Raw genomic sequence first — 22,195 nt, forward strand, 5'->3', positions numbered from 1 at the left:
TTTTTAAGAATCTTGAAAGAGAAACATCTTCAGATTTGGAAAATGCATCTTTATAATCCAAAATGTTCTTTAATTCCATTTTGTAATGGTCGTATGTTAACCTTGAAAAAATTAATTTCATCCTGGAAAAAACCTGGAAATTTATATTTAGAAAAGTGGGGGAACCATGCTTATAAAAATGAACAATATCCTGTTTTGGAAGAAAATCTCCTTTCCCCCTAAGGTAAGTTGGATGTCTTAATGTTTTCATTTAGGACCAGCTAGACATAAGAAGTCTTTCAATGAAAACCCCATGCTGATGTGACCAACCATAAGATATGTCAGGATGACCTATGGACCCAAGAGGCAGTTTTCGAGGAACTTTATATCATTTTACACCCTATGATCAACCTAAGCGCACTCATCAATTCATTTGCACCACTTGGTTCACAATGGACACACCACAACTCCTTCCATAATTTTGAGAAGCCAGTGGAGTGTGCCCCCCTTTGGATCATCATTTACAATTCAACATTCTCATGAGGAAAGCAATTTTGAAGCTTTTAATTTGTGGCAGGACGATCCACATGAGAAGGGAGTTTTCATTCTGTCCGACAACTCCACTGTGGTGACTTTTCTCAAACAGCAAGGTTGAACCAAGTCCACAGAGCTTTGCTTTCTTGTTTGGAAATTTGTAAAGTGGCATCTTCAACAATAAATCCACATCCAAGTTTGTCATATTCCAGGCAGACTGAATGTATTAGCAGACTCATTCCAGAAGAATCAACAAATACAAATGAAATGGTCTTCCCATCCCTCCTCTTTCATGCAGATGGCATTAACCAATGGTGATCCTTTTCGCGACAAGGTGGAATGCTGAACCATTGTCCTTCCAGTCCCAGATCAGAAGACCTGGGCAGTTGATGCTCTTTCTAATGATTGGAAGGTCTTGGATGCTTTCCTTCCAAAAACCTCTGATTCTGAACTGAAGGTGATAGGGAAAGCAAGATGATTGGACTGTTGCATCATCCTGATAGCTCCACTTGATGAAAAAATTATGGATCAGTGACCTCATCATTCTTCCAACAAAAATTTACATGAAAAATTTAGATATTCCCTGATCTGCTGAAACAACCACAATGGCAAGTGTTTTGTCATGGGAGTTGCCGAACTTGCACTTCTGCATCATATTAAACAAGCTCTTGGGAACAGTTTTCTACCATTGGTGAAGAAATTGCTCAAGCAAGAGGGTCCTCCACATTCAAAACATACAAAGATAAATGGATGGATAACGTCACACAATGGTGTGTCCAAGATGGTCCTCCACATTCAAAGCATACAAAGGTAAATGGATAACATCACACAATGGTGTGCCCAAGATGGTCCTCCACATTCAAAGCATACAAAGATAAATGGATAACATCACACAATGGTGTACCCAAGAATCAATTATATCGCTACAGGCATTACTATGGCTCTTTGATGAGAAACATTTAATACCAATCACAATCAAAGGCTACTGTTTCATAATCACTGATACCCTGCATCATCATGGAAGGGAGAATATTGGATTTGATCTTCTGTCCAATTTTGATTACACACACCCAAAGACATTGGCTTTTTGCACAAAGTGGAACCTATCATGGGTACTGACCTGGCTGAACAATACATCATTTGAATCACTCTCAAAAGCCTTATTGGTTCACCTCATATGAGACCTGCTTCCATTACTGCATTAGTGAGTGGCAGAAAGAATCAGCAAAATACATACTCTCTGCTTTCATAGCCAAGAACAGGGAATCAGACTTTTGTTGTGAAATTCCTGTCTACACTGGACACTTCATCTCATGGTCATCTACATGACCCAATGCCCAATGGTAGCTCTGAAGTGGTATTTAAAAAGTACCGAACCTTTGTGTTGAAAGAGATTACACCTCTTCTTACCCTTCACAGATGGATAGGGCAATATATCAGCATGGATATATTCATCCTGGATAATGTGGCTCATTCGTTTTTCATACTGGAATGTAACCACACACCAAATGAATTTGCTTTGCATCTCAGCTCACAGTGTTAGGGCAATCACGAAAATCATTGCGTTCAAGCAAAACTGTTCTAACATCCATTTAGGATGTATATCAGAGCCCACTTCTCAAGCTTTTTTCTCTCAGATCTTTCATCCTCAAGGCTCAACTCAATCTGGTAGGACCTATAGCCATAGCACAGTCAGGTTATCTCTAAGCCATTTCACATACATTTGGGACCAGAGATGGTCTTTTGGGGTAAGGAGTTATATCTCCATCTAGCTTGTAACTATTCTCCTCAGATATTATGATTGGGTAACATATTTGAAGAAAAAAATTTTTGAAGTAAACTGTCTCTTTAATATTTACCTGATCAAAGTACACATACACCCTCCATGCCTCCCCTCAGTTACACCTATACAGAGAGAATGCCTTCCACTGGCAGTAGTAAATGAAGTATTCACGGTGTTGTGTATATCTATATTGTGTGTTTAATTTTTGTCCATGATTGTAAACTGTAAGGGTCATTTTGTAAACACATTACATAGCTAACATTTATCCATGAGTGTAGACTTAACCTCCTTAAGATAATATTTGCTAACATGTTTACTTTGATCTGAATTCAGGACATTAGTTTTCTCCTTGGAAATTCCTTATATTCCTAATTTTTGTCATGTCCTTTACTACAGTTGAAGTAAAAGACCTGGCCCACTTATTGTTTGTTAGGTTTTTAGATAACAGTATTGATCAACAGAATTATTTACTCTTACTGAAACAGAGGTCTAGTGGAATCAGTATTTTAGTTGTGTTCAGTTATAATTTGAAAGGAAATATTTAAATTATTCAAAGGAATCACAAAGTGCTCAGTGATGTTTTGGGACTAAACCTCTATTTTGGGATTATTTTGCGTTCATTCAAGAGCATTCTGGATTATATCATTGTGATTCATCAAAATTGTTAGCATATCATAACATTTAAGGCTTAGCAGAATCAGTACATTCAAGACTGGAATTTATTCAGAACATCACTTTAATTAGGGTTATTGGAACATTATACTTTTGACTTGCTATAAGGACTGCTTGGGATTGAATTCACAATACTGGAACTTTCTTTGAAATGTTCACTTTTATCCTAGGGAAATAAATTATTTGTTGAATTTTACTAAACTTGTTGGCTTTTGCTCTTTTCTGTTACTTAGTTTAAAACCATTGAGTTATAACACTGGGATTCGATTCCACTCCCTATATCAAGGGGAGATCACACTGCCACCTAGGTTGGCAGATAACTTTTAGCTTTTTAGCAAAGAAGTTGAAACTTGCTAAGGTTGGATATGCAAGGTAGTAGTTCTCCCAAGGTATTATGAACTGGTATTATTGAAGAAACATTTTACTAAAAAATATTGGTTTTTGTTTAGGACCAGTGAGAGGTCCTGAATGTGCTGCTGTACCAGTAGCCTTCAATGTGTTGAATTGCCAACTGTCTTTAAAAATGGCATTGTTTAAACTTCTTTGAATGAATTCACAATAATCCCAGAATAATCTTTTATTCCAAAGTCAATGAGCACTTTGAAATTCCAATGAATAATCCCCCCAAAATCCCTCTCAAATTATATCAAAATGCAGCATTGAATACATCTGCAGACTGATTTTAAAATAAGAACATAGGAAACAGGAATGAATTGTCATTTCTTCATCCTTATATAGACCCTATGGCTCTATGTCACAATATTTCTCTACTTGATCTATGTTGCAATACCATCCGTATGTTTCATAATACATCCCCACATTTCAACAGAACCCACCCGATTTAATTGTCCAGTGGGAAATTACCCCAAACTTGTAAACATATTCATTATTAACAGAGAGGTTGAAATTTGTCAATAGCCTTTGTATAGCTCAATGTAATTGACAGTCATGGACCAAATATTAGACACAGTATAGATATATGTAACATTGTGTTTATGCATTAGGAGGAGGTCACTATGGCACACTCTTTACACTCAAGTGACCATACATCTTTGATATTCAGGTATGGCACACTCTTTACACTCAAGTGACCATACATCTTTGATATTCAGGTATGGCACACTCTTTACACTCAAGTGACCATACATCTTTGATATTCAGGTATGGCACACTCTTTACACTCAAGTGACCATACATCTTTGATATTCAGGTGGCAATTTTTTGATCCTGTTGCTTTTGCAGTCATTAAGCTGGGCAGAAGCCTACACCTTGAAAAGTAGTCTTTAAGCTGGGCAGAAGCCTACACCTTGAAAAATAGTCTTTAAGCTGGGCAGAAGCCTACACCTTGAAAACTAGTCATTGAACTGGACAGAAGCTTACACCTTGACAACTACAGTCACTGAAGCCTACACCTTGAAAACTAGTCATTGAACTGGACAGAAGCCTACACCTTGACAACTACAGTCACTGAAGCCTACACCTCGACAACTACAGTCATGAACTGTACAGAAGCCTACACCTTGCAAAGTACAGCCATGAACTGGACAGAAGCCTACACCTTGAAAAGTAGTCTTTAAACTGGTCAGAAACCTACACTTTGAAAAGTACAGTCTTTAAACTTTAGACTAGAGCTGAGACTTGAACCCACACAGACAGAGGTGAGATGGCAGTGATCCATAACGGTGAGCATTTTAGACCACTCTGCCACTCTGGGCCCCTTAAATGAGGTAGATTATATGACTGCCACGTGTTAAGAGTAGCTTGTATATACGAATACAGTATATGAAGTAGATGATGTGCTAGCCATGTGTTAAGAGTAGCATTTATACACAAATACTGTAAATGAGGCAGATTGTATGCCTGCCACATATAAATAGTAGCATTTATACATTAATACTGTAAATGAGGTAGAGTGTATGCCTGCCATGTTAAACAGTAGCATTTATACATGAATACTATAAATGAGGTAAAATTTATGCCTGCCATGTTAAATAGTAGCATTTATACATGAATACTATAAATGAGGTAGAATTTATGCCTGCCATGCTAAACAGTAGCATTTATACATGAATACTATAAATGAGGTAGAATTTATGCCTGCCATGTTAAATAGTAGCATTTATACATGAATACTATAAATGAGGTAGAATTTATGCCTGCCATATTAAATAGTAGCATTTATACAAATGAGGTAGAGTGTATGCCTGCCATGTTAAATAGTAGCATTTATACATGAATGCTATAAATGAGGTAGAATTTATGCCTGCCATGCTAAATAGTAGCATTTATACATGAATACTATAAATGAGGTAGAATTTATGCCTGCCATGCTAAACAGTAGCATTTATACATGAATACTATAAATGAGGTAGAATTTATGCCTGCCATGTTAAATAGTAGGATTTATACAAATGAGGTAGAGTGTATGCCTGCCATGTTAAATAGTAGCATTTATACATGAATGCTATAAATGAGGTAGAATTTATGCCTGCCATGCTAAATAGTAGCATTTATACATGAATACTATAAATGAGGTAGAATTTATGCCTGCCATGTTAAATAGTAGCATTTATATAAATGAGGTAGAGTGTATGCCTGCCATGTTAAATAGTAGCATTTATACATGAATGCTATAAATGAGGTAGAATTTATGCCTGCCATGCTAAACAGTAGCATTTATACATGAATACTATAAATGAGGTAGAATTTATGCCTGCCATGTTAAATAGTAGCATTTATACATGAATACTATAAATGAGGTAGAATTTATGCCTGCCATGCTAAACAGTAGCATTTATACATGAATACTATAAATGAGGTAGAATTTATGCCTGCCATGTTAAATAGTAGCATTTATACATGAATACTATAAATGAGGTAGAATTTATGCCTGCCATGTTAAATAGTAGCATTTATGCATGAATACTGTAAATGAGGTAGAGTATATGTCTGCCACATGTTAAATAAATTAGGTAGATTATATGGCTGCCGTGTGTTAAATAGAAGCATTTATTAAGAATTAGGTTTAAAAAAACACTTGGAATAAAATAAATATCAAGCCATTCTAGAATCTGAATGTATGTCCTTAAAAAAATAATGGAAATTTGTTCAAAATATATACAACAAATGGAAAGAGTTGGTTACTGACAGATGTATAACAAGACAAAATAAACTTTAACATGACTGCTTTGTATTGGCAGAGTAAAAAAAGCAAAAATAATTTAATTTGGATAATTTATTCAAATAACAAGATGTAAAACGTGAAAAATAGAATGACTGCCAAATAAATTAAGTTGGAAGCATCCTCATTTTTATTTACAGTGAAGAATGAATAAACATAAGAGTATTAAAATACAAGAGAACATGATGTCTTACTTCAAGATAACATGTCTTACTTCAAGATATTGGTAACATGATGTCTTATTTAAAGATAACATGTCTGTCTTCAAGATACTGGTAACATGATGTCTTGCTTGAAGAGAACATGTTTTCAAGATAACATGTCTTTAAGAGAACATGTCTTCAACATAGCATGTCTTACTTTAAGAGAACATGTCTTACTTCAAGAGAACATTTCTTCAAGAGAACATGTCTTACTTTAAGATAACATGATGTCTTTAAAAAAACAGAACAATAGCTTTCAGAATTTAAATGTCAAGTAATCGAGTCAGAATTTCCAACCAGTCACCTTTCTGTACAACCACTGTTAAAATTTTGTAGTACAATTTAAAAATGTCAAATCTAATTATTATATGACAACTATGTTATGGAAATGTTCATAGAAAATCAGGAAAGTACTGAAGAAAAAGCCTTTGCATGAGTAACATGATCGTATAATTTCTGTAGCAATAGAAGAACAATGACATATGGACAAGTGAGTTGAAGGCAATTAAATGAAAACTGGGAGTGATTTTTTTTTTTTAAGTGCAAAAACACATTTTCCTTATTCCATATCTATCATTTTACACAAAGTATTACCTTACCATCTTTGCAGTAAGTAACCATAACCTAGATTATTTGGTCTGTCTGGCTTAAGTTGTCAAGGACAACATCATAGGCACCTTCACCTTTTGGGAGAGAGGAGACATAACTGATATAAAATTCTGTATTGATGATTTGACTTGTAAAATTGCCAAATGTCGCCGAAAGCTGATGTTCAGAGATTTTCCATCTTGTTAAGTATTGTAGGTCAAAGTTACACTTTGAGTAGGGAAAAAAGATGTGTAAAGAATCTTCCACAAAAAAACTGTGAGACATCATCAGCCCATTTTCTTCCTTGTTCAACAGTCTAGAAGATTTAATACATTATTTAGTCATTTTCTTTATCACGATGCTTTTCTCCTTTATGTCTTATTCCTATATTCTGTTCTGGTGAAATCAAAAAACGGTTCTTTTTAAATCTCTATAAGGCATTTATGACAACATGTTTCATATATGACTTTATAATTGAACAAAAAAAATGAGCTACATTAAAATACTACCTGCTATTTGGAAGATTTTGAAAATTGTAAGGTTTTATTTATCATCTTAGAAAAAATCTGGCATCATATATTCCTCATACAGCTTCTCCAAGATTTTGATAATTCTGCATATTTTCCATGTTTGATCCAAATTAGGTCAGAAATTTGAATTCCAGAGTGGTAACAAGTGTAGCCAATCTGATGCAGGATCTCCTCATTAACATGCTTGGATCTCACTCCATATCAATCTTGTCCAGGATTTAGGTCATATAGGCCCATATTCCAAATTTTATCAAAATCAGGTCATGGATGCCAGAGTGGCAGCAAGCAAATGTTGATGGATATGCAACCAATGGTGCAAGCTGAATAATGGATGCAGGGACAGGTGAACTAAAGTTGAAACAAGATCTTAATAGTAATTTCATTGCATTTAATAAAAAATTGGCAAGATTATCTTTATTTGTCTTTATTTACTGTACATGAACCAGATAATGATCATCCAGAATTTTACTACCATAAAAATAATGTATATGAATATGAAAAAGATTCTGAGAGTTCAGCATCCAGAATTAGACTTGTACAATAATTTCCTAATGCTTGAAATGGACAAAGTATAAAATCAACCTCTGGTCTTGTTAGTCAGATTAACTCAGCAGTAAATCTAGAAATAAAATACATGGAGAAGAAAATACATCTGAAACAAGGTAGATGGATTTCCTTTCTTGTCTGAATTTCTTGTGACAAATGAACCAAGTTATAGGTCTGACCATAGTTTGATAATGTTAAATTTTGACCAAGATTAGATTTCTTTTCAACTTTGTATATGAGGTGATGGTTAGTGAAAATTTAAAAGTTGACTTGGAGATAACAAATTCATTAATGAATTAAATGTTTAATGAAATAAAAAATTATAAACATACACAAAACTGCATTGGTGTTTTGTTCCAAGTAAGTGGACAAAACTAGTTTTATATGGCATAGGGATATACTGAGGCCATCAGGTCGAGTCGTATTCACAAGCCATATCAAAAGAGTTCTTTTCCCCACACTTGGAACAAAAGATGAATGTGGTTTTGTATTTGTTACATAACCTCTTCTTTTACAATTTCTAAATATTTATAGTTTTACTATGTGAATGTAATTCAAAATGGATTGGGATTTATGAAAGTTCAATTCACTGCATCTAAATATATCTATGGGCAGACATCAAAGAAACTTCTGTAGTTTGAATCTGGTGGTGTGAGAAGGAAGTACAGATTGTACAGATGTATCTAATGCCAGATTGTACAGATGTATATAATGCCAGATCAAGCATACAAGATTAAATGTAATACAAAGTTGTATGCAGGACTGTGAATTACTGGGTTTTCTGAGAGAAATAACCTTGACATTTTGCTGGAGTGAATAAATACAATTTTTACTGGATGTCAGTCAACATAACCTAGAAATTTGAAGTTATTCTTAGACATGCAGTTGAGCAGTAAATATGTCTGCCTCCGATTAAAGACGACTCGAGTTCAAATCCAACAATGGTTATTAAAAAAAAATCTTAAAATGTTATTTTAGTTTCGGTCTGGAAGGAGAATTATGTTATTGTTTGTATTTTCTTTCCAAATAATTACAAAATACAGCAAAACATAAATGGTAACCCAATGCCCTAACACAGCATCCATTCTGCTACTTCAATATGTTATACAGTATATCTTGCTAGCCTATATGTCTGAGCATAAAATAAAAAGATTCTCAGCATAAAATGAAAAGAAAATTTGCTTGCTATGATTGAAAACATATTTCATCACTAAACTTGCACCATATACAAAGAAGATATTTGCTTGAAACAGGTGAATAACCAATATATTTCAATGGGTGGGTGAAAAACAAAGCCATTTTACTACAGGCTTCACCCTTGTGAAAATACCACATTTTTCACCGACTCAATGAAATATATTGGTTATTCACTTGTTTCAAGCAAATATCTTTTTTGTATATGGTGCAAGTTTAATGATAATTCAACAAATGTCATTTTTTTTACAAAAATCTGTTAACAAAATAACTGATGGCTAGATGTTTTATTGACTAAGAGTTCTGGACTGTTGTGATAATTTTTCAGACTGATATGTGACAGAGTTTAAATAATGCAAAATGGGTTAAGCTGCCAATAGGACTGACACTTAAATAAATATTACATGAAATAGGTAATTGGTTAGAAATTGTTACTATTATGCACTTAACCCATGTCACCATACAGACAAGAAGAAAATTTTCACCTGGCATGTAACTAAATGAATGCATACATTACAACTGTAACTGAAAAGAATAACTATGGTTCTAAATTTTTTTAAAAATACAATAATTATTGTACAGTTAAAAATCAAGTCATAATTATATTTGGTTCCTTTACTACTTACTGAATAGCATCTCCAATGAAATAGTGTGACCCCACTATAACATGATGGTTTGGGTCTATGGAACCTGACCATGTTATAGCCTGAACCATATTATAACCAATAAAGTCCATTAGCTTAAGAAAATGATGCATTTACCTAAATTATGGTGGGTGTGGGGTTTGATAAAAATGTGTGCAAAAATACTTGCTTTTGATTAAATGAAGATAAACTAGTCTGAAAAACACTAATATTGACAACTTACATTTGTGTAATACAATCCATAATCTTTAAGTACTGTAAACATATACAAGAAAGCCATGAATTCGAGTATAGATAACACATTTTATAAAATTCATATATGACTCACACCCCATTAGAAAAAACACATAAAAAATTGATAGTCCTTGTTTTGATCTAAATCCGATTGGCACTAAACATTTCACTACAACTGCCACAAATAGCACACGGTTACAGTTGTTTACATGCTACACGTACATGTACTTAAACTGGCCTTTTATCTTGTCAAGGTTACTCGGGGGATGAGGCTATTGATAGAGAAATGAACAAAGAATCTGTTTATCTAACAATAAATAAATTCCAGTGCATTTGATATCAAGTTTGCAGATTCCTTTCATGGTGCTTCTGAATTTCATTACTCAAACCCAAGGTTGCATATAAAAGTTTAAACGGCCAACAATGTCACAAAAAAAATAGCTAGATGGTTTATTTTTTTGTCTGTCAGTAAAATAAATTACAATATAATGATAATAAACTTTTACACGATACTTTTCTTAAGACAGAAAACAATTTTTTTTTTAGTATTAGAAAAATACATGTTTATGAAATTTTGAATGCCATGCCAAAATCGTGTTATATATGAATTCATATTATAGTGAAGTGTGCAATAGCAGGGTCACACTGTACCTTGTTTTTTGTTTTTTTAAATCTTGTATCAGTTTCCACTGATGTTTTAGGAGGTTATAATGAATTTTAGGAGTGTATAATGAATTATCCCATAACATCCTGATGTTTTCAGAGTGTAGAATGAATTGTTCCCATAACATCTGATGTTTATGGGGTGAATGATGAATTGTTCCATAACATTCTGATGTGTATCTCTTCCAAACTGTTTTTAAATCATCACAGTATCACTTCACACAGGATTCTAATATATACTTTTCCCCACCTGTTAACTCCTCCTTAACCCATCTATAAATATTGTTTTTTAATTGTGCAACATGCTACTATTATTAAGGTCAATTTCTTGCCATTCCTCTACTTGTATCATAGTATTTGATCTCAATGTAAGATCTGCAAAATATGTAAATATGCATTTTTTTAAAAACTAGTGAGGGTCTCAGGCATTTGTTGATATTTAAATTTATCATCAGAATACTTCTATATTTACACATATCAACCAAGTTTAACAGTGCAAGAAGGTTTACACATATCAACCAAGTTTAACAGTGCAAGAATATTTACACATATCAACCAAGTTTAACAGTGCAAGAAGATTTACACATATCAACCAAGTTTAACAGTGCAAGAATATTTACACATATCAACCAAGTTTAACAGTGCAAGAAGATTTACACATATCAACCAAGTTTAACAGTGCAAGAAGGTTTGCACATATCAACCAAGTTTAACAGTGCAAGAAGATTTACACATATGAATCAAGTTTAACAGTGCAAGAAGATTTACACATATCAACCAAGTTTAACAGTGCAAGAAGATTTACACACATGAACCAAGTTTAACAGTGCAAGAAGGTTTACACGTATGAACCAAGTTTAACAGTGCAAGATTTACACATATGAACCAAGTTTAACAGTGCAAGAAGGTTTACACATATGAACCAAGTTTAACAGTGCAAGAAGGTTTACACATATGAACCAAGTTTAACAGTGCAAGAAGATTTACACATATGAACCAAGTTTAACAGTGCAAGAAGATTTACACATATGAACCAAGTTTAACAGTGCAAGAAGATTTACACACATGAACCAAGTTTAACAGTGCAAGAAGGTTTACACATATCAACCAAGTTTAAGAGTGCAAGAAGGTTTACACATATCAACCAAGTTTAAGAGTGCAAGAATATTTACACATATCAACCAAGTTTAACAGTGCAAGAAGATTTACACACATCAACGAAGTTTATGAGTGCAAGAAGGTTTACACATGTCAACCAAGTTTAAAATCTGTATTCTTGTCCTACAATGCGTACCATTTGTTTCAACAAACCTGATCAAATGTTGAGGATCTAGCATGAGTAATCATTAGACAGAATTTATGTAACATTCAGCAGAGTAATATACTCCAATTATGTTGACAATTCAGTGAGTTTATACATTTCACACCAGCTGATGATTCAGTTTTAATTCCTTACCTAAAAAGACTGTTTCTCAATACTGTGTTAGGTGACATCAAAATAACATCAGTTGGTGATTCTGTTAAGCCCCATATTTGAAAAAGACTTTCTCATTAATATGTGACTCTGTTAAGCTCTTAACTTGAAAAAGACCGTTTCCCAGTATTACGAGATTCTGTTAAGCCCTGAACTGGCAAAAGGCTATTTCCCAATATTGTGTGATCCTGTAAAGCTCCTTAATTTATAAAAGACCCAAACTGTTTCTGAGTTTTTGTTAGGTGACATGAACACCAGTTGGTGGATTTGTTAATCCCCTTACTTGAACAAGACTGTTTCTCAATATTATACTAGGTGTCATCACAAAAATAGTCATCAAATGACACGCTGTTGCTAAAAGGTATTATTATGTATCAGTAATATATAAAGATTCATGTCATCCTTCACATCATTGGTGTACGACAGGAAACTTCCTCAGAACTTTGCATCAGACACAAGGATTTCTTACTCTGTGGGTGGAAGATTCCTATCCATCACCAAAGCATAATGAAAGATTATTTCTCTCACATTCCTGAATGAAAAATAAGGGTTGAAGTTAAAGTGGTGTATTACGAATACTGATGTAACTTTCAAACAGCAAAACACCCACTCAAAATGTTCTCACATTAAGAACGAGCATAAAAATTGTAGCTTGAAATGAAAAACTCGGGTAAAACATTAAATGAAGTTTAAACACATATCAACTTTTAAAAAATAATGTTTAAGATTGTTATAGTAATGGCAATACAAAGTGTTTGAATTGTTTACTCAAGATAGCCTATGCAATGATATAGTAATGGCAATACAAAGTGCCTGAATTGTGTACTCAAGATAGTCTGTGCAATGATATGGTAATGACAATACAAAGTGTCTGAATTGTGTACTCAAGATAGCCTGTGCAATGATATGGTATTAGCAATACAAAGTGCCTGAATTGTGTACTCAAGATAGCCTGTGCCATGATGTGGTATTAACAAAACAAAATATACCCAAGACAGGTTGTACAATTATACAGTAATAGCATTACAAAGTGTCTGAATTGAGAAATGAAGGCAGCTTGTGCAATGGTATGGTAATGGGAATACAAAGTGTCTGAATTGACTAATGAAGACAGCTTGTGCAATGAAACGGTAATGGGAATACAAAGTGTCTGAATTAAGTAATAAAGACAGGTTGTATAATGATATGGTATTGGCAATACAAAGTGTACTTAAGACAGGTTGTACAATGTGGTAATTGGAATACAAAGTGTACTTAAGACAGGTTATACACTGATATATTAATGGCATTACAAAGTGTACTTAAGATAGCTTGTGCAATGATAAGGTAATGGGAACACAAAGTGTCCAAAGTGAGTAATGAAGACAGCTTGTGCAATGATATGGTAACGGGAATACAAAGTGTCAGAATTTAATACTGAAGAAAGCTTGTTTACTCTAATCTCTAAGATTAAATAAGGCAGAAAGAAACATAATTATATAGTAATTAATTTGACTTTTATCTAGAAATGATTTTCTTTCCATAAATAAAAATCAGAATAACATTTAAAAATATGACAATTACAACAATTCCTTTTTATAATCAATACTGAAGAAGCTTTAAATATAGTAGGTTGATCAGTGCAAAATATCTTGTTTGCATGTCAACTTCAATCGCTGCACATGTTATGATACAAATGTGCTGCATTAATGTTTATCTAAATTGTGAAAGAACACTCAAGCGATGACAGAAAATGGAGGGTATGTGTGTGTGTGTTAGTTTCTGTGTAACATGATTGCTGTAAACGATGTGTCATTAAATGACAGCAATCAAATGATGAATGACAACAGTCATGTGGTGAAAGTGATCCTCCACTAGTGTTCTACACTGAAAAACTCACTCTAACTCAATCAAATGCAAATGGGAACATAAAGTCGAATAGGTTCTAAACGGCCACTTTTGGAGGTAGGAAAAATAATGAGACAGGTCACTTCTTGATATAGAAAAAATTCTACAATCACTTACTTGAAGGGAAAGAAAAAAATGTCTGTTAGTAGAGGCAGCCTCTAAGGCAGGTTAGATTGCATAAGATCTGCATTACTTCAAAAGTACATGCATAAAAACAAATAGAGGATTTATAAAAGTGCTTATTTATTTGATCAAATGTAAAATGTGACTGCAACTGTGAAGCTATATATTAAATACATCCAATATTTTTGTGTCAACAGCTACGAAAGTAAATACTAAATACCGATAGTTATTTTTGTGTCAACAGCTACAAAAGTAAATATTAAATACATCTGATATATTCTGTGTCTCAGCAGCCGTGAAGGTAAATATCAAATATATCTGACACATTTCATTGTGTTGACAGCCATGATGGTAAATATCAAATATATCTGACACATTTCTTTGTGCGTTGGCAGCCATGAAGGTAAATATTAAATGTATCTGACACATTTCTTTGTGTGTTGGCAGCCATGAAGGTAAATATCAAATATATCTGACACATTTCGTTACGTGTTGGCAGCCATGAAGGTAAATATTAAATACAACCAATAGATTCTTTGCGTGTGTCAGCAACTGTGATGGTAAATATTAAATACATCAGATAGATTTTGTGTCAGCAGCTGTAAAGGTAAATATTAAATACATCCGATAGACTTTCTGAAACAAAACTCATAATAAAACTACTGAGTATTTTGATATGAAAGCAAACTTTCACCAAGAATAAGAGGCAGTTTTATCCTATCTAGAGGACGGCCAATTCTAACAGATACCATCCACAAATCAAAACAATACAATTATCTGTTACCTATTAATGCAAAGAAGTTTCAAGAAATTAGATACCAAAAAATAATAAAATCTGAAATTAACTCAAGTACAAAATGGGCTCATTACACAGAAACTATTATTTTTTGAATGGCTATTTTATTTTAATTTATCTGGGAGTTGGAGAAACTTCTGTAAGATCTATTTTCCTAATGGGAGTTGTGTTTAAACATCGGACCCAAGAAAAAGATGTAATAATTCGTTTTAGTATTCAATTGACTTTACTTCCCCTCCTAGAAACTAATATTACAGGGTACTTAGAAAGAAGTGAGGTACATGTTTGAAAAAAAATGTATCTGTGTAATGATGATCAACCTTGATTCTGACATGTTTAAGAAATTAACTAGAAAATTAAAATTAGTAAAAACTAAAATGTAATATCACTTGGATAAATCTGATAACTTGTGTATCACAAAGACGATAAACTTGAACAATATAAAAAAACTACAAGTACCGTGCATGTTGAATTACTTTCAATAAAATAATGTAATAGACATAACAAGTATAAACATTCACAGCAAAGTTAAAAATAAATAAATGTAAAAACTGCCTCTAATCTTTTCTATCATAGGTTTAAAGTCCCCTTTGATGAGACAATGGTTACTTTTTATTATCAACAACTGTTTTATTAACACTGCTGTCAGCCATTTGAATCCTATAACTGAATGAAACTAAAGGCTTGTAAGCCACTTTTTATCAAACATAACAGGAATTTTATAATTATGTTTGATTAAAGAACTCTAAAACTTTACACAGAATATGAGCTGTATTACAATTGTGTGTTTTCCTTATTTTACTATGTTTGTACAAATACAGATTTAAGATACATTTAAGTTCTATATAACAGAAGGACAAAAAAGAAATTCTTAATATGTAAGGATTTCAACAGCAAAGGAAGTAATGCTGCTAAGATGGTAATTACTTTATTTGGTAATTACTTTATCAGGTAATTACTTTATCAGGTATTACATTATAGATTAGAAATATGCACTTATCATCATATGGATGTCAACATGATGCAGTGTTGGAAAAGGCAAGAAATTAACTGGATGTAGGTTTTCCCAAGTGCACTAGAAGGTCTTTTAAATAATATTGAGCAAAAAATGAAATCTGTAACAAATCGGGTATGATGTGACAGGTAAATATTGATAACACTATGTGTACACACTATAGATATGGTGTGAGAAATACAATATATAATTCACATATGTAAGCAATTAGCAGGGGCAGAAAAAATCTATTTCCCTGTAGTGTTTAACTATTAAAAATTAAAACAGGCAATCAAGTGATTGACTAACAATTTAAATCCAGTCAGATAACCAACTTTTAAAGATAAGGGTCTAATGTGTGTTTTTAATGATACAAAATCACTGAAATAATATTATAAATTAAAAATAAAATAGCAACTTGCCAACATTTGGACATAATATGCAATAAATTTAATGCTAAATTTTGAGAAATTGTTTTTTTAAAATGTGAATAGCTTTAAAGGTTTTTGATTGATCAACCAGATGTTTTTGCCTGGCAACTAGATTTTTCATTTTGGTTGTCCAGTGGACAAGCATGCTTCTGGAAAATTTGTCTCCTTCAAGATGAATAGCAATTATAAATGGTTACATGAAGAACATCCTGAATCAAGCACAACACCATGACACACATTGTAACTTCATAAAATGAGTAAAACAATTTTTAAAAAAATGATATTTTATGGATTTTCACCATTTTATCCTATGATACATGGCTAACAAGTTTACAATGACAAGTGAATTAGCAATGATAAAATCTGGGCCAAAGAATATTAAGACTTGCTCAGCCATATGATTAAATAATGGGTGATCCATGAGGATAAAATGATGACCTATCTTATTCTAATATGTGAAATATGTATCATTTGTTAATGAACGACTTTTTATCACTTGTTTCACACATAAAATATTGACAGCAGTCTATATAGTGTTACATGTGGTAAATGAAGCTGTCCAGCAATGACTACACCAAAAACCAAATTGAGACAAAAAATATTGACATCAGTCTAGATAGTGTTACATATGGTAAATAAAGTTGTCCAGCAATGACTACACCAAAAACCAAATTCAGACATTAGTGAATGACTGTTAGCACTGGCATTCATGCTATTAACAGTTCATAAGGGATATTCCAAAACTAATTGCAGAGGTAGATCAAAGTTTTTTCAAGTTAGATTATTACATCTTAACTTTTCAATCTATCAATTATTACATCTTAACTTTTCAATCTATCAATTATTACATCTTAACTTTTCAATCTATCAATTATTACATCTTAACATTTCAATCTATCAATTATTACATCTTAACTTTTCAATCTATCCAGTTCATTTGATGTTCTGTTTGTTACTGAATTCAAACCAATAACAAGCACAAAAGGGATATTCCAATATTACATGCTGGGTGGGGTCAGGAGGTAAATTTTTAATACTGAATATTAAAAATGTCTTGTTTATCAATTTATTCCAAACACCTGTACTTTAACTTGTTTTAAAAATGCCTTCTTATCCATCTCCAAATATTTTTTTCTGGAGTAGCTCTAAACAATGCACACCTGATTATAATGTTTTTCTATAGATATTTGTTGTATGATAACATGTTGTCCTTGAGACTTTATGAAATGTAATGGAAGTTTAAACTCCATTGTTGCCTTACAAGACAAGGATGATTTCCCACTAAATGTTTAAAAACAATTAAGGATATTCCATTTTTAAATATATAGGAAGGGAAAGATTTCACTACTCATCAGGTTTTAACTGAACTGGTTACTCATTTTGTTTGGATTGGTTAATGACAATGATTTAAATACTCTCTCAGTTTTAATTGGACTGGTTACTCATCCAGGTTTAATTGGTCTGGTTACTCATCCAGTTTTAATCTGACTGGTTAACATAGAGCACAAAGAATAAACTTGATTACTCCAATCATCCATATGCAACTAACTAAAAGCCTTCAATATCTCTTACCAAATTTATATATAACTGAACCAAGTTTATATGTAAGTGAACTAAAATCCTTCAACACCCCAATATAAAATATATATGAAACTGACCTAAAATCCTTCAATAGCCCAATACTGTACCAAATTTATATATAACTGAAATAAAAGCCTTCAACAGCCCTTACCAAATTTATATGCAACTGATTTAAGATCCTTCAACAGCCCAATACCAAATTAATATGTAAGTAAATAAAAAGCCTTCAATAGCCCAATACCAAATTTATATGTAAGTAAACTAAAAGCCTTCAATAGCCCTTACCAAAAATTTATATAACTGAACTAAATAACTTCAATAGCCCAATACCAAATTTACATGTAAATGGACTAACAGCCTTCAATAGCCTGTACCAAATTTATATGTAAGTTAACTCAAAGCCTTCAATAGCCCAATACTGTACCAACTTTACATGTAACTGAACTAAAATCTTTCAGTTGTACCAAATTTATAAGTAGCCAATTTAAAAGCCTTCAATATTCCTTACCAAATTTATATGTAATTGAACTAAAATCCTTCAACTGCCCTTACCAAATTTATATGCGAATCTTTCGAGAAATGAGAGCAGACAGCCCTTCAAAAGCCCTTACCAAATTTATATGGAATTGTTCAGTGAAATGAGCGCAGAGAGCTGCAGTGATAAACTAATAATCCCTGATAAAAGTTGATAAACTTGAGTAAGACAGACCTAGCATAATCAGTATTAAAATTACTGTACTTTCACAGGAAATACATGTTTATGAGTAAGACAGACTTATAACAAAATTGAAGAAATAAACTAATTCTAAATCTAAGTATTAAAATATATTCATTTCTTTTGGGATATTATTGCATAATAATAATAATAATAACAATAATAATAATAATGACTATTAATACTGAATGAGCAAAAGTCGATACCCTGGTTAAAAATAATTGTTCCCTTTCTGAAGCTTTGTTAAATATCTATTCCAGTGGCAGATCAAAAATCCTACCACAGTGTTAGAAACAAAATCTAGTCCCGTAGATATACTCATAAACATAAATCCCCTATCCAACAAGAGCACATCTGGTGTAGCCAACAATATGCAGAATGGAATACAGGAAAATGCCAAAGTCACCAAGCCTGAAAATTAGATCAAAGTTACCTACTTTTGGTATGGTTGAATTACTCTTTTTTGAGATATATCCAATATGGTCAAAGATTATGAAGGTGTAATTAACAGATAGCTGAAAAAACAACATTTGTACATCAATACAAGGTCACAGTGACCTAGTTTCAATATGGCTGAGAAGCCTGCATGTGTCAAATTTTATGAATATAAGTATAAAAAAGCACAAGATATTGAAGAAACATATGGATAGCTGAAAAACAAAAGTTGCTCCAGCATAAAATTAGGTCCAATTACCATGTGTTTATATCGTAGGATTACTCACCCTGTTAAGCATCCAAATTACAATCTTTTAAAAACAAATTAGATAGGGTCAATATATTGAGGATGTAACGAACAGATGGCTGAACCCAAAAACTCAACTCACACGTGAATATATAATAATAACTCATTGTTTGTATGGTTCAGTACCTAACTTACATGCATATACAGACCAATTTTCAGGAATGTACCTGAAATATGGTTGAAAATTATTGAGGATGTAATAAATGGATTGCTGAAAATTTGAAAGTTATTCAAGCATAAACATTGTCACAGTGACCTAGTTTGGGTATGCTATTGTAATGTTACCATCTTTGAGATTCAATCAAATAAAATACATCACGTCTAAGTGAAATGGAGTTGATGCTACAGAGCAGTAAGTGGGTAGCTGAAAATACAAGTCACTCAGGTATGAAAAGTGGATCACAATTACCTGGTTTCATATGTCAAAGTTACCATCATTGATTTGTATCCACATATAAATTTTCACAGGTGCATGTAAAATAGAGTCCATAATATTCGTGGTGTAATCAACCAACAGGTCAAAATACAAAAGTCACAACATGATGAGGTTAAGTTACTTTCACTGAAATGTATCTACATACCATTTTTCTTAAGTGTATATAAAATAGAGTCCAAAATGTTATGGGTGCAATGAATTAGCAGCTGAAAATATAATGTCACAAAAGCATGCAAAGTAGATCATAGTGACCTAGTTTTGTATGGATGCATTACTTTTCGTAACTGTAGGTTAAACAGATTGAGATACTGAGGACATAACAAAAAAAAACACATGAGAAAACATACAAAATGTTATCTCCTCTACCAACTTTGCTGATGAGATCAAAATATCTGTACTAGCACAAACCTTAATTAAATGTGGCTTTCCAATTTTCTATATAAAAAGAGCTATGCCATATGAAATGTGCTTCAGCTCTGTCAAAGCACTAAATGGTAGCTAGAACATTCTATCTAAACTATTGGTATCTGAATGATCAGTCATTCGTGTCAACTTGAAGCATTTTCTTTTCTTTAACCCTGTCCCACTTGTTCTGTGTGAATATGATCAACATCCTGCAATGTGACTGGTGACATGCAGCCATTTTCTGAAACCTCTGATTGCTGTTGGTTGTCCTTGTCATTAGTTTTTGATGCATCCGTCTCATCATCAATCTCCAGTGCCAGAATTTGGTCAATGGACATTTTGGCACAGCTTCCTCCTCGTCTCAGCTTAACTTTATTGGCAATCTTTTCCCAATGGGCGCAATTCTCCTTTACTGCTCTGCTGACTGGTTCTGCAGCTGGGAAGAGATCTGACAACAAGCTGCAAAAAAAATAATGTAATTAGATTGATTGATTGGTGTTTCATGGCACACCAAAGTAAGAAAGGTTATACTGTGCTGGGGAAATCTGAATACTTCACTACACTGGGACACACCATCAAATGAAGAGGTTATTGTGCTGGGGAAATCTGAAAAAGTGCCTGAACTAGAATACACAATGGTGATTATATTGTGTTGCTGCTATTTGCATCAAGTGGCCCGCGCTGGGACACACCATGTAAGTTCAAGCAGCCTTATCTGGACAGGATTAGAACCTGCACCTGACTGGTCACTGGTCTTGGATACACAACACTTACACAATGGATCCCTCTTGTATATTAACTATTAGTATTATTAAAGGTTCACAAATCTAGTAAATAAAAAGTATTCATGACACAAACCTTATGATTTGCTCATTAGGAATACATATATTGTAAAACTAGGATGCTACTGATGAAAATAAGCTTAAAAATTTTGTCTCAAAATTTATGAACAAAAATTTCAAGGTTGCAGGGATGTTACCAGGTTTTTGATTCTATGAATACGATAGCCTCAGCCTCAAAATGTGCACTTTCTGACCTTTGAAAGTTTCCAAAGTATTGAAATTCAGCATATATTATATTTATTATCAGGATGCAAACTTAGTCATGACATGTCTAAAATGAGGATGCTAGATTAGAAAATCATGACATACAGCATCTAAAAATATGTATTAAAATGTATACATCCTACCATCATGAAAAAACTCAAGATAAAAAATTAAGAAAAAGAAATACTGAACCTGCAAGTAATGTTTAAGAACTTTTCCAAAAATACTTGAAAAAATATCCTCCACCCCCTCCATTCCCTCACTTATGTAAAGACTGCTACTGATGTCTGAATCACTAGGTATATCATCAGCACGAAAACCAGCGATGTCTGAATCGCTAGGTGTATCATCAGCACTAAAGCCAGAGATGTCTGAATCGCTAGGTGTATCAGCACTAAAACCAGAGATGTCTGAATCGCTAGGTGTATCATCAGCACTAAAGCCAGAGATGTCTGAATCGCTAGGTATATCATCAGCACTAAAGCCAGAGATGTCTGAATTGCTAGGTGTATCATCAGCACTAAAGCCAGAGATGTCTGAATCGCTAGGTATATCATCAGCACTAAAGCCAGAAAACTTGAATAAGAGCTTTCATTGATAATTTCCTACAATCCTTTGCTCTTGATGTGGCTATCTAAATCTGAAACATGGTCCACCGTTTTGTATAAACAAGGTGTGCATGCATTGGTTTCCAGATTGTAATATACTATTTATAGTGCTTAAAATCACACACACCCCATTTCAAATTTCACAATGTATAATTACAGTACTCTATTTTCTATCAAACCAATTGGCTGAAAATAAAAATGCCCCA

General features: G+C 33.0%; 1 protein-coding gene across 1 annotated transcript in view; it reads right to left on the bottom strand.

Moving 5' to 3' along the window:
* Positions 1–6,188: 6,188 nt before the first annotated feature.
* LOC149796270 (cGMP-dependent 3',5'-cyclic phosphodiesterase-like) overlaps positions 6,189–22,195 on the bottom strand; it is a 322,613-nt gene continuing 306,606 nt past the window's right edge. The window contains exon 30 of the mRNA XM_089960908.1: positions 6,189–20,794. Coding sequence (XP_089817034.1) covers positions 20,503–20,794 — 292 coding nt within the window. The 3' untranslated portion in view covers positions 6,189–20,502. The remainder of the gene's footprint in view (positions 20,795–22,195) is intronic.

Source organism: Sinohyriopsis cumingii, chromosome 6, assembly GCF_028554795.1.
Source record: "Sinohyriopsis cumingii isolate HCF-2022 chromosome 6, ASM2855479v2, whole genome shotgun sequence".
Taxonomy (NCBI): domain Eukaryota; kingdom Metazoa; phylum Mollusca; class Bivalvia; order Unionida; family Unionidae; genus Sinohyriopsis; species Sinohyriopsis cumingii.